Source organism: Fundulus heteroclitus, chromosome 23 (assembly GCF_011125445.2).
Source record: "Fundulus heteroclitus isolate FHET01 chromosome 23, MU-UCD_Fhet_4.1, whole genome shotgun sequence".
NCBI lineage: Eukaryota > Metazoa > Chordata > Actinopteri > Cyprinodontiformes > Fundulidae > Fundulus > Fundulus heteroclitus.
The window spans coordinates 18827151-18840556 of NC_046383.1; the positions used below are offsets into that span (position 1 = coordinate 18827151).

General features: G+C 40.8%; 1 protein-coding gene across 5 annotated transcripts; it reads right to left on the reverse strand.

Moving 5' to 3' along the window:
• Positions 1–1179: 1179 nt before the first annotated feature.
• Positions 1180–11322, reverse strand: LOC110369101 (leucine-rich repeat extensin-like protein 1). Of its 5 annotated transcripts, none has more exons than XM_036127152.1 (5): positions 11239–11297; positions 2286–2338; positions 1915–2211; positions 1304–1838; positions 1180–1231 (listed from the first exon to the last, which is right to left on the reverse strand). In XM_036127152.1, the coding sequence occupies exons 1-4, from the start codon at positions 11262–11264 to the stop codon at positions 1324–1326; spliced, it is 891 nt and encodes a 296-aa protein (XP_035983045.1). In that variant the 5' UTR covers positions 11265–11297; the 3' UTR covers positions 1180–1231; positions 1304–1323. The 5 variants fall into 5 exon arrangements, with proteins under 5 accessions (XP_035983045.1, XP_035983047.1, XP_035983046.1 ...); XM_036127154.1 differs by lacking the exon at positions 11239–11297 and adding an exon at positions 5801–5867; XM_036127153.1 differs by lacking the exon at positions 11239–11297 and adding an exon at positions 2411–2469.
• Positions 11323–13406: the final 2084 nt, after the last annotated feature.

Here is a 13406-nt window from a genome sequence, read left to right on the forward strand (position 1 = left end):
GAAATGTGCTTTGTGGAAACGCCCTCTCCACTACTGGACACACACGCCTCTTCTCATAGCAGCCCTAGTTTGGAGTTGCTTCTGTGGTGTTAAAAAAAAATTAAACCATTTTCTCTTTTGCTTTATCAGCCACTATTATGCCCTCAACATGCAAAAGACTACTAAAGGCCTTTTTGTCAAACTCAGAAAAACACAGTTGAACAGTAGTAATCCACACATGGATAAGAGTTAATGGCATACGCTACTATCAATTTTAAAATGAACTATCACTGGTATTTTAATGCTGGGCTAATGGGGAAAAAAAGCACAGATAAGTAAACGGATTAACTGACAAAAACACATTGGTTTCTCAGTTTGACCACAGACTGAACAGATAAAGCACCAAGATTAACTAAACCGGGTCTACAGCAGGCAAGCTGCACAGAGTAAATAATGTCCCTCTGGGATTATTAAAGTATTTCTGATAAATTGCCATGGTAATTTATATGCTAGTGCTTTTGTGAAACCGAGTCCAGAGGCCTGTTTCAAAAAAGCCAAATTTAGAAAGCCAGGCTTGATAGAGTGGTCAATGTGTCCTGGTTTTATCGGTTTTGCAAAGCCCAATTCAGGCTCAGGAAACAAGACTGTCAAATCAGATGTAAGCAACCCAGCTAAATGCGCATCCCTGGCTGTCTACAATAGACCAAGTGGTCGATCACAGATGCTACAGTGGATGAGTTGTGTGCACCGATCTTCAAACTGAACAGCTTTTGATGGAGCCTCATGTGGAACTGAAGCAGACTCTAGACACGTTTGGAACTACCAACTATATTTTGAAGACTGGCCTTAATCTAGAGGAAGTTTTTTCAACGACCCTTCCGTAACTCCTGAAGCAGCATAGACTGAGGAAACTTTTTCAGCAGACAGTCTTTGGAAAACAATGTCAAACTCAGATTTTAAATGATGGCATTAACTACTACAAATTTTTTTTGAAATACCAAGCATTGATTAACACACAATTAAAGTCAATATAGGATCTCTCATGGAAATACCTATTCATGACAGAAATACAAATATTCTTTCCCTTAAACAGTCATTAGGTGACCAAGTCTTATGGTTTGTATAGATTTCCTTTTGGGGCTGAGAGATTGGACTACGTTCCCTCAAGTGTACAAAATATGCAAAGTCAGTCATTTTTTTAAAAGTTTATTTGAAAACAGTAAATTCATCCACCAAGGCTCAGGCATCTCATCTAAAGAGAAAACACAAGTTTCAGTCAAGAGTTATGATACAGGGCATCTGCATGTACTGAACTTGAACCTACCTCCATCTCCCTACAGGTCTCTAGGATGTACTGGGGTAGACCTTCTGCTGCCCAGTTCCAGGGTTCTGGGGTGTCTGTGGACCATCAGAACCATGGTCTTTCAGATAGTGGGTGGTCTGGTAGTAGTCTTTGCCCTGCTCATGGTCTCTGCTGAAGGTAGTGTAGGTGCCAGGAGGGTACAGACCATACAGGAGGCTGTAGTCAAAAACAGGGTAAGGATAGGGAAAGGGGTATGGAGGAGGATAGGGGTATGGCAGAGGATAGGGAGGCTGGTCGCCCCACAAGCCACCCACACCATGGCTAGGCAGAGCCACAGGTGGAAGAGGCTGGACAGGCCCTGTAGAGTAAGCTGGGTAACCAAACTCCTCCGTTTGGTCCTGGTAGTTCCCAAGTTCAGCTTCCCTCACAACATTGGAAGTCTCTCCAGACTGGAGAACAGGTCCAGGAGGTGGTGGAGGAGGGAGAATGACACTAGAACCCTGGACATTTGTTGGAGCTTCCTCAAAGGCTTGAGGAGCCTTAGACCACTTGGCTTCTGGAGAGGGTGCAAACATGATTTAAGTTAGGAAAGTTTTCTTCAAGATATTTGAACTACATTTGGGACTAGTTACCTGGAACAGAGGACTGAGCAACTCCAGCTTGTTGAGAGCTGGCAACATGTCCTGGCATGTAGGCCCCAGTGCTATAATATCCTGCTGGAACAGAACCAGAAGTGGCAGCGTATCCAGCTGCAGGCATGGAGCTCACACCAACAAACTGGGGCTGGGTCAGACTGGGGTCTTGCCTGAAGACACCAGCAGGAGCATTGTAGGACACAGGTGCAGTGTAGCCAGGAGCTGCTCTCCTGTGAGAGGCAACATTCCCCCCTGCATTGGTGTCACTGCTGCTCTGGTGTTGGCCTTTTGTACCTATTGTGGAAGAACACCTGGTCTAACAAACATAGGTTTTCAATAAACATGTCATATTTAAAAAACACACATACCTTTGACAGGAACACCATGAGCATTCAGAACAAGCAAGGTAAAGAGGGAAACCCTGAAAACAGACAGCAGATATAAAATAAACAATATTTAAAACCCAAAACTGCACCATAGAAAAGTTCCATACCCCAGAAGGACCTGACCAGCCATCATGTTGAGGACCAGCAGTAAAGAAAAGTGCACCAATCATGGTTTATAAATGTTGCAAGAGACCGACTCTGACCAATCAGAGCTTAACAAGCCAACTACACACAGCTGCTGAAGAGCTGCACTCAAGATGAGAAGGAGAAACCAACAGGAAGATGGTTTTATAGAAAACAGAAGATAGTAGGAGAGAAAAGAAATGAAAGAAGAAATAGAAAGGAGGGAAGGGTGATAACAAGATTAAGATTAGGGCATACAGGTCTTAATTATACACTTTTTAAAATACAAAAGCATAATAATGGAAAATGTGATTATTGTGACAGATATGAAACGATAGAACATGTTATGTTAGAATGCCATAAGTATGAAAGAGAAAGAAGGTGTATGAAAGGAGAGTTTGAATGTATTAAGGAAAAGATTAATTTGATAGATATTTTGAGGAAGAATTCGGGGAGTAAACATATACAAATAATTATTAAATATTTAAAGAAAACTAAATTATTTCAAAGAATATGATTAAAATAGGTGTGTGTGTGAATGGGTGCATAATCTAGGGGGGTGGATTATAAAGATATATATAAAAATGGATGAGAGTATGTAGGTATATATAAATACGAAATTAATTTAGTTAAATTATATATTAAAGGTAGAAGTCGGAAGATACACATACTTGATAGTCCATTTCGAACCACACTCCATACCAGTAGGTGGCGGTAATGCTGCTTAAAGTTTGTTGCCAACCGCCAATAAAATCAAGAAGAAGAAGGAGAAACCAAAGCAGTCAGTGCATTGATGACCACACTCCAGTCTGGTAGGTGGCGGTAAATGCACCTTAAGTTGGTTGCCATCTTCCAATAAAAACAAAAGAAGAAGAAGAAAGCGGTCAGTGCCCGTCTTCACAAAGATTCTGAGTCCTCTCAGAGAGCTCCTATCTTAGCCTAAAGATTCCTACCTAGGAGTCTTTGCTTAAGACTGATTCAGATAGCTGCTGAGAGCGACTCTGAGCAAAGAGACGAGAGAATTTTTTATCTTAGTGAAGAGGTGTGGTTGACCCCGTTGCTAGGGGTGACGCTGTCTTTTAAGAGCTGTGATTGGTTGATAGTACAAGAAGAGAATCATGCTCCCTTTAACCAAAGGAGATAAATTAACTGATGAGACAGAAATTGTGACATGATGAAATTTAACAAAGTTGGATAATTGACATAAAATGGAGAATAAATGTGTCGTCGGCTGTCTACAAAAGACCAAGAGGTTGATCACAATGGATGAGTTGTGTGCACCAAACTACATAGACCAGTGTAGAGCTTTAAGGAGTTATGTGAGCTCAGCCAGCAATATGACGCTTGCTTTTGTTTGTATTCTTTAGGGCCCTTGGTAATTATCATTAATAAGTAAAACCCATTAATGTATCTTGTGATTATCACATTTGTATATTAAAATAGTTTTTCTAAGTACATTGTTATATTTGGCGAACTCTGTATTTTTTTCTGCCACTTTAATGAAATGGCATGAACTTAGACATTTAAAGCGCTAGTGCAACTTGGACAATGATGTGCAAAACGGGAGAGTTTATTCAGAAATAAAAGTTTTCAACAGTTCTTGGTTTTAGATTCTTTTTTAATACCAGTTTTAGCATTTTTACTGAGAAAATTCAATTAAAGATAAACTATATACATTGAGCAAAAGAAGAAAATCCAAAACAGTCAATTTTTATAAAAACTCAAACTATCATAAAACATACAATCAACCAAAACCTATGACTGAGTCTAGAGTCAAGGAGGGTAGCTAGAGATAGGATGCTCATGGTCTGCACAGTCTGAAGCTTTTCCCTTAGATGCCTGGTGAAGTGGTCTTCAACTTCTGATGAGCTGGCTTTGTTATCTCCTCCTGAAGGAGGCTGACTTTGCTCCAACATGTTTAGGAGGGGAACCACTTTGGAGGCAGAAACATTTTCCACTACAGACAGCTCAGCGGTGTCATAAAATGGAGACAGCACAGAAAGGCACCCTCCAATAATGTTGAACTCCTCTGATGTTGATAAAGGGATCTCAGTTAATGGGTTAGCTAATGCACTTCACCTATAAATAAACAGTCAAAATACATTTCTTGGTAGGCAAATCTAATTAATCCTAGGAATGCTAGATGTACCTTGCCTTTTTGGGAGAAATAAAGTCAAATATTCCCACATAGGTGAAATCCTCTTTTAAGCTGGCTCCATCGTCTCATCTCTTCAATACCTTACAAACGGCCTCCAAACTAAGCAGACTCTAAACTCTACTATCCAAGCTACCAAATTGCTAGCCACCAACCGCTCCCCAAAGCAGTCACGTGGTATGGCTGGGTAGCGATGCTTCGAGAGTAATCATTGTGGCTAGTGATGGTCTCTGCTGAAGGTAGTGTAGGTGCCAGGAGGGTACAGACCATACAGGAGGCTGTAGTCAAAAACAGGGTAAGGATAGGGAAAGGGGTATGGAGGAGGATAGGGGTATGGCAGAGGATAGGGAGGCTGGTCGCCCCACAAGCCACCCACACCATGGCTAGGCAGAGCCACAGGTGGAAGAGGCTGGCCAGGACCCGTAGAGTAAGCTGGGTAACCAAACTCCTCAGTTTGGTCCTGGTAGTTCCCAAGTTCAGCTTCCCTCACAACATTGGAAGTCTCCCCAGACTGGAGAACAGGTCCAAGAGGTGGTGGAGGAGGGAGAATGACACTAGAACCCTGGACATTTATTGGAGCTTCCTCAAAGGCTTGAGGAGCCTTAGACCACTTGGCTTCTGGAGGAGGTGGACATAAGATTTAAAGTTAGTAACAATTTTATTCACAATTGTCAAAGTCACCATGAATCATGTTTGCAACCATTAACCTGGAACAGAGGACTGAGCAACTCCAGCTTGTTGAGAGCTGGCAACATGTGCTGGCATGTAGGCCCCAGTGCTATAATATCCTGCTGGAACAGAACCAGAAGTGGCAGCGTATCCAGCTGCAGGCATGGAGCTCACACCAACAAACTGGGGCTGGGTCAGACTGGGGTCTTGCCTGAAGACACCAGCAGGAGCATTGTAGGACACAGGTGCAGTGTAGCCAGGAGCTGCTCTCCTGTGAGAGGCAACATCTCCCCCTGCATTGGTGTCACTGCTGCTCTGGTGTTGGCCTTTTGTACCTGTTGTGGAAGAACAGCTGGTCTAACAAGTGTAGGTTTTCAATAAACATGTCATATTTGCAAAGTGAAAAAAAAAAAAACACCATACCTTTGACAGGAACACCATGAGCATTCAGAACAAGCAAGGCAAAGAGGGAAACCCTGAAACCATAGACAGAAAATATAAAATAAACAATATTTAAATTCCAAAACTGCACCATAGAAAAGTTCCATACCCCAGGAGGACCTGACCAGCCATCATGTTGAAGACCAGCAGTAAAGAAAAGTGCCCCAATGAGGGTTTATAAATCTTACCAGAGACCGACTCTGACCAATCAGAGCTTAACAAGCCAATGACACACAGCTGCTGAAGAGCTGCACTCAAGATGAGGAGAAGCCAAAGCAGTCAGTGCATTGATGACCACACTCCAGTCTGGTAGGTGGCGGTAAATGCACCTTAAGTTGGTTACCATCTGCCAATAAAAAAATAAAGAAGAAGAAGAAAGTGGTCAGTGCTCGTCTTCACAAAGATTCTGAGTCCTCTCAGAGAGCTCCTATCTTAGCCTAAAGATTCCTACCTAGGAGTCTTGGCTTAAGACTGATTCAGATAGCTGCTGAGAGCGACTCTGAGCAAAGAGACGAGAGAATTTTTTTATCTTAGTCTAGAGGCGTGGTTGACCCCGTTGTTATGGGTGACGCTGTCTTTTAAGAGCTGTGATTGGTTGATAGCACAAGAAGAAAAACGAATTATGCTCCCTGTAACTAAAGGAGATAAATTAACTGATGAGACAGAAATTGTGAGATGATGAAACTTAACAAAATTAGATATTTGACGAAATGGAGAAAAAATGTGTCGTCGGCTGTCTACAAAAGACCAAGAGGTTGATCACAATGGATGAGTTGTGTGCACCAAACTGCATAGACCAGTGTAGAGCTTTAAGGAGTTATGTGAGCTCAGTCAGCAATATGACGCTTACTTTTGTTTGTATTCTTTAGGGCAATTGGTAATTATCATTAATAAGTAAAACCCATTAATGTATCTTGTGATTATCACATTTGTATGTTAAAATATTTTTTATAAGTACAATGTTATTTTTGGCGGGCTCTGTATTTTTTATTTTGTCACTTTAATGAAATGGCATGGATTGAGAAATTTAAAGTACTTGTGCAACTTGGACAATGATGTGCAAAATGGGAGACTTTATTCAGAAATAAGAGTTTTCAGCATTTCTTGGTTTTAGATTCTTTTAACACCAGTTTGTTTTAGCATTTTTATTGAGAAAATTCAATTAAAGATGAACAACTATATACAGTGAGCAAAAGAAGAAAATCCAAAACAGTAATTTTTTTTAATAAAAACTCAAACTATCATAAAACATGCAATCAACCAAAACCTATGACTGAGTCTAGAGTCGAGGAGGGTAGCTAGAGATAGGATGCTCATGGTCTGCACAGTCTGAAGCTTTTCCCGTAGATGCCTGGTGAGGTGGTCTCCAACTTCTGATGTGCTGGCTTTGTTATCTCCTCCTGAAGGAGGCTGACTTTACACCAACATGTTCAGGATGGGAACCACTTTGGAGGCAGAAGCATTTTCCTCTACAGACAGCTCAGCAGTGTCGTCATAAAATGGAGACAGCACAGAAAGGCACCCTCCAATAATGTTGAACTCCTCTGATGCTGATAAAGGGATCTCAGTTAGTGGGCTAGCTAATGCACCTCACCTATAAACAGTGAAAATACATTTCTTGGTAGGCAAATCTAATTAATCCTAAGAATGTTAGAGGCATCCTCATTTTGGCTCTTCCCCTAAATGAAGCAAGCCTCATTATGAGCTTTGCAGAAACGCCCTCTCCACTACTAGACACATGCCTCATCTCATAGCAGCTCTAGTTTGGAACTGTTTCTGTGGTTAAAAAAAAAAATTATATATATATATATATATATATATATATAATTAAACCATTTTCTCCTTTGCTTTTTCAGCCATTTCTTTAATGCCCTCAACATGCAAAAGTCTACAAAAGGCCTTTTTGTCAAACTCAGAACACAAACAATTGAAGAGTAGTAATCTACACATGGATAATAAAAGTTAATAATGGCATAGGCTACTATCAATTTTAAAATAATATAACTACTCGACTTAATACCAATGTGTATCACTGGTATTTTAATGCTGGGCTAATAAAAAAAAGCACAGATAAGTAAACGGTTAACTGACAAAACACATTGGTTTCTCAGTTTGATCACAGACTGAACAGATAAAGCCCCAGGATTAACTAAACCTGGCCTGGAGCAGGCTAGCTGCACAAAGTAAATAATGTCCCTCTGGGATTATTAAAGTATTTCTGATAAATTGCCATGGTAATTTATATGCTAGTGCTTTTGTGAAACCAAGTCCAGAGGATTGTTTCACTAAAGCCAAATTTAGAAATCCAGGATAAGCGCGAAAGCCAGGCTTGACAGAGTGATCGATGCATCCAGGTTTTATCTTTTTCACAAAGCCCAATTCAGGCTTAGGAAACAAGACCGTCAAATCAGATGTAAGCAACCCAGCTAAATGCACATCCCTGGCTGTTGTTGAGAATTAAAAATATATCTTAGTTGGGGTTACTGAGGAAAGCAGAGTTGGGTCTGTCTTTTCCTGCTTCAGCGTAAGATAAACATGGAGTTTTATTGTCCTGAGGGGGTGGTCAGCAGGAGAGGGGGTCAGTCATCCTCCCTCTGAGCCATGCAGGAGGAGTTTAAAAGTTGATAAAAGGAATGTCTTGGTAAAACTTACTTCAGACAGACAGACTTATCCACCGCGGTGAGAACAACATCTTGTAATGGTATGTACTCTGTCTCCATATTTAATTTGTATGAATTAAATATTTAAACCGTTCTACCTCTGATCAATGATTCCTCATTGTCAAATCTTAAACCGGGGTAAAAATGGGCCTTTAGTAGCAAAGCAGGATTAGGCCAATAATAAATAAATCACACTTTCTACAATAGACCAAGAGGTCCATCACAGATGCTACAATGGATGAGTTTTGTGCACCGATCTTCAAACTATATGAGCAACAGCTTTTGATGGAGCCTTATGAAGGAACTTGAGTGCCAGACTCAAGGACAAGAAAACATATGTTTGGAACTACTAACTGTATATTGAATTAGACATTTTCTCTGACCTTAATCTAGGATGCTTTTTCACTGACCCTTCCATAACTCCTGAAGCAGCAGAGTAGTATAGAGGGAGGAAACTTTTTCAGACAGCCTTTGGAAAACAATGTCCAACTCAGATTTTAGTAGCATTACTATATGTTTTTCAAAATACCAGGCATTGACTAAAACAAATTGAAAGTTAAAATACCCATTTGTGATAGAAATGTTTATTTCCCTTAAGCAGTTAAGTGAATGAGTCTTATGGTTTGTATAGTTTTCCTTTTGGGGCTTTGGGATTGCATATTTTGAACACTTGAGGAAATCAATTAGTCCTGGAGAATTTTATGGAAAATGGTGAAACGCCAAGTTATTCACACCTTTGCTTTAACCATTTCTCCAATAGTCTAGAGGCCAACCAAACTCAGAACAGCAGTCTTCAAAACAATTCAATAGTAATGCCCACATGGATTATAGTTAATGTTTAGGCAATCATTTTAGCTCCAGTGAGTACTGTGCATCAGTGGCATTTGGTTTCTGATCAGTGGGCACCAGGATTAACTAAGCCTAGTGGTTAGCCTGGTCTGGAGCAGGCTAGCTGCATAGAATATATTACCATGGTAACTTATTGCCTTTGTAAAATTAAGCGCAGACTTGATTCAGCCAGATGGTCAGAAAAATCCCAGCTTCATCCTTTTGTGAAATGCACATAAAGCAGTTTTCATCCACAGCTGTAGGCTTCACTCTGCTCAAGTTAAATGGCTTGTTCTTGTATAGCGCTTTTAACTGGTCTTGATGACCTCCAAAGCGCTTTACACTACAGTCCTAGTCATTCACACTCTGAAGTTAGCGCTGGAAAACTTGTGCATTTCACCTACAGTGTTAAGCAAAACAGATTGCATGTTTCAATTAGAAACCTGGCTAGAGGTCGTCAGTGGGCTTTATTCCCAAAACAGGTCTTCATTTAATTTTAAGAAGAAAAAAAAATTACCCCAAAGTTATTCAAAGCATTTTAGTGCTTTAGAGGGGGGCGGGGGGAGTTAGGACTTTTAAACAAGCACAAAGTGTCTTAAGTATGGAAGATTGGGATGGCAAAACAATTTGGCTTATTCTCCCCCCTAAACAGGGACAACGATGAGCGCATAATACAAATATAGACCAAGATCAACTTGACCACCACTATAGCATGACATTTGATTGCCAGACACCTTGAGCGAGAGTGAATCTTGCTAAGGTAAGAAAACAAGAAGCAGCTTGGTCATTTTGCATTCCACCAAAGTCAGATATATTTTTAAAAGTTTATTTGAAAACAGTAAATTCATCCACCAAGGCGCGGGCATGTCATCTAAAGAGAAAACACAAGTTTCAGTCAAGGGTTATGATACAGGGCATCTGCATGTACTGATCTTGCACCTACCTCCATTTCCCCTTCAGGTCTCTAGGATGTACTGGGGTAGACCTTCTGCTGCCCAGTTCCAGGGTTCTGGGGTGTCTGTGGACCATCAGAACCATGGTCTTTCAGGTAGTGGGTGGTCTGGTAGTAGTCTTTGCCCTTCTCATGGTCTCTGCTGAAGGTAGTGTAGGTGCCAGGAGGGTACAGACCATACAGGAGGCTGTAGTCAAAAACAGGGTAAGGATAGGGAAAGGGGTATGGAGGAGGATAGGGGTATGGCAGAGGATAGGGAGGCTGGTCGCCCCACAAGCCACCCACACCATGGCTAGGCAGAGCCACAGGTGGAAGAGGCTGGCCAGGACCCGTAGAGTAAGCTGGGTAACCAAACTCCTCCGTTTGGTCCTGGTAGTTCCCAAGTTCAGCTTCCCTCACAACATTGGAAGTCTCTCCAGACTGGAGAACAGGTCCAGGAGGTGGAAGAGGAGGGAGAATGACACTAGAACCCTGGACATTTGTTGGAGCTTCCTCAAAGGCTTGAGGAGCCTTAGACCACTTTGCTTCTGGAGAGGGTGCAAACGTGATTTAAGTTAGGAAAGTTCTCTTCAAGATACTTGAACTATACATTTGGGACTAGTTACCTGGAACAGAGGACTGAGCAACTCCAGCTTGTTGAGAGCTGGCAACATGTCCTGGCATGTAGGCCCCAGTGCTATAATATCCTGCTGGAACAGAACCAGAAGTGGCAGCGTATCCAGCTGCAGGCATGGAGCTCACACCAACAAACTGGGGCTGGGTCAGACTGGGGTCTTGCCTGAAGACACCAGCAGGAGCATTGTAGGACACAGGTGCAGTGTAGCCAGGAGCTGCTCTCCTGTGAGAGGCAACATTTCCCCCTGCATTGGTGTCACTGCTGCTCTGGTGTTGGCCTTTTGTACCTGTTGTGGAAGAACACCTGGTCTAACAAATGTAGGTTTTTAATAAACGTCATATTTGAAAAGTGAAAAACACCATACCTTTGACAGGAACACCATGAGCATTCAGAACAAGCAAGGCAAAGAGGGAAACCCTGAAAACATAGACAGCAAATATAAAATAAACAATATTTAAAATACAAAACTGCACCATAGAAAAGTTCCATACCCCAGGAGGACCTGACAAGCCATCATGTTGAAGACCAGCAGTAAAGAAAAGTCCCTCAATGACGGTTTATAAATCTTGCCAGAGACCGACTCTGACCAATCAGAGCTTAACAAGCCAACTACACACAGCTGCTGAAGAGCTGCACTCAAGATGAGGAAAAGCCAAAGCAGTCAGTGCATTGATGACCACACTCCAGTCCACACTAAGTTGGTTACCATCTGCCAATAAAAAACAAAAGAAGAAGAAGAAAGCGGTCAGTGCCCGTCTTCACAAAGATTCTGAGTCCTCTCAGAGAGCTCCTATCTTAGCCTAAAGATTCCTACCTAGGAGTCTTGGCTTAAGAGTGATTCAGATATCTGTGATTGGTTGATAGTACAAGAAGAAAAAAGAATCATGCTCCCTGTCACCAAGGGAGAGAAATTAACCGATTAGACAGAAATGTGTGACATGATGATGAAACTTAACAAAATTAGATAATTGTCACATAGCAAATATATAAAATAAATAGATGCAGTAATCAATCAAAAGTCTATCAAACTTATAACATCAGTCTTCAAAAACATAATTGAACAGTGGTAATGCCCACATGGATAACAATAAAGTTAATGGTATAGCATACTATCATAATTTTCAAAATAATAGTACTTGACTGAATACCAGTGTGTGTCAGTGGTATTTTAATGCAGGTTGATAAAAAAAATACAAAAACGCAGAAAAAGACTCACAGACAAAACCCACTGGATTCTGATCAGTGTGACTGAACAGAAAGGGCACCAGGATTAACTAAACCTGGCTGTTAGCCTGGTCTGCAGCAGGCTAGCTGCAGACCAGCTTAATCCTCTGTCTTGGTTTTGTGAAACAGCCCTCTGGTTTATTTGACAGTAAAAATAAATAAATAAATAAATAAAAATGAGAACTCACACAATGACGTCAGACATTAGTCCACACAGCTTCTTTAAAGCCAAGTCAAATGTTCTTTACTGAATTTGCTTTAACTGCATGATGCTAAATCTTTACGATTACAATATTTCGTAATGTAAGAAAGTAGGGCTACCGGGTTCTATCAATATCTTCAATTTTATTGATTAGGCTCCACACTTTTTGTTACAGAGCCATTTATTCCAACATTCAACCTGGTATTTATCAGCAGTTAATCTTTAAACACTTTTACCTTAAAGGGTTAAACTAAAACTGCGCCTCATATTTCCTGATCTTGACAGCAGTCACAGGAGGCCGCTGAAGTTTAAAATCCTTCTGCTGCTGTTCTTCAGTCTGCTGCAAACATCTAACAGAGAAGTGTGTATGATTTGTCAGATTTGGACGACGGGCTACAGACTGCGATAGGATGATGGGGTGCTTACAGATAAGTTTGGTGGAATGCCGGGTACTGTACTTGGAGAGGGGCCTGCAATTAGCACAAAAAATAAAGTTCAACATCCATGCAAGGACCGCCACTGCTTAGAGGCTTTGGATGAAGAAACAAATCAGCTTTTACCAGGTTCTAAAACTAGTTCTACCTAACCTTAAAAGTTTGAAACCTCAAACCACAGCATTTAACTGTGAGGTTTAAAACCTCCTTTTGAGTGATAGTAATCATTATTGCCTCCTTGTTGGAAATTTTTTTAATTTCCAACAAGGAGGCAATAATAAACAAATAAACAGAGGACGCTTAGAGGAAAAATAAAACTTTTATAGTAGTAAAGACCAGACCAGAATCCCATCAAAAGCCTGGGAGGAAAAAAGAATCAGAGAAATCTCAATATCACTTAAAATAGATGAACAGCAAACATAAGAATAAAAAGCATCCTTCCTTCTCTAGTTACTTGTTTTTCCATGTTACCCATGAAATCTACTGATATAATTTGTCATGAAGACACGCCTAGAGCAGGATTCACCTAGACTCGGCATGCTGTTTAATCAAATAATTGTTTTAAACACGACACATTTCTTTATAATGCGTTTTTTTTTGGGGGGATATCCAAACATTTGCCATAAACAGATTTTAAACTTTTTTTTTTTAATGTGCCAGGGTTACCTTACAAAGCCTTTTTTCTTAGCCGGTCAAAACATTTTTGAGTTCAAAGATTTCAGAGGTCAAAGAGTCATGAAAAGCCTCCCGTTGGTACACTTCAACAAATGCATCTTAAAAAAAGAGAGTTTCACAGCAA

Coding starts and splice junctions, on each gene's coding strand:
- LOC110369101 (XM_036127150.1), bottom strand. CDS start 11,264: ATGATGGCTTGTCAGGTCCTCCTGGG. Junction 11,165..11,238: donor GCTTGTCAGGTCCTCCTGGG/GTATGGAACTTT, acceptor CTATGTTTTCAG/GGTTTCCCTCTTTGCCTTGC. Junction 11,034..11,108: donor TGGTGTTCCTGTCAAAGGTA/TGGTGTTTTTCA, acceptor CTTCCACAACAG/GTACAAAAGGCCAACACCAG.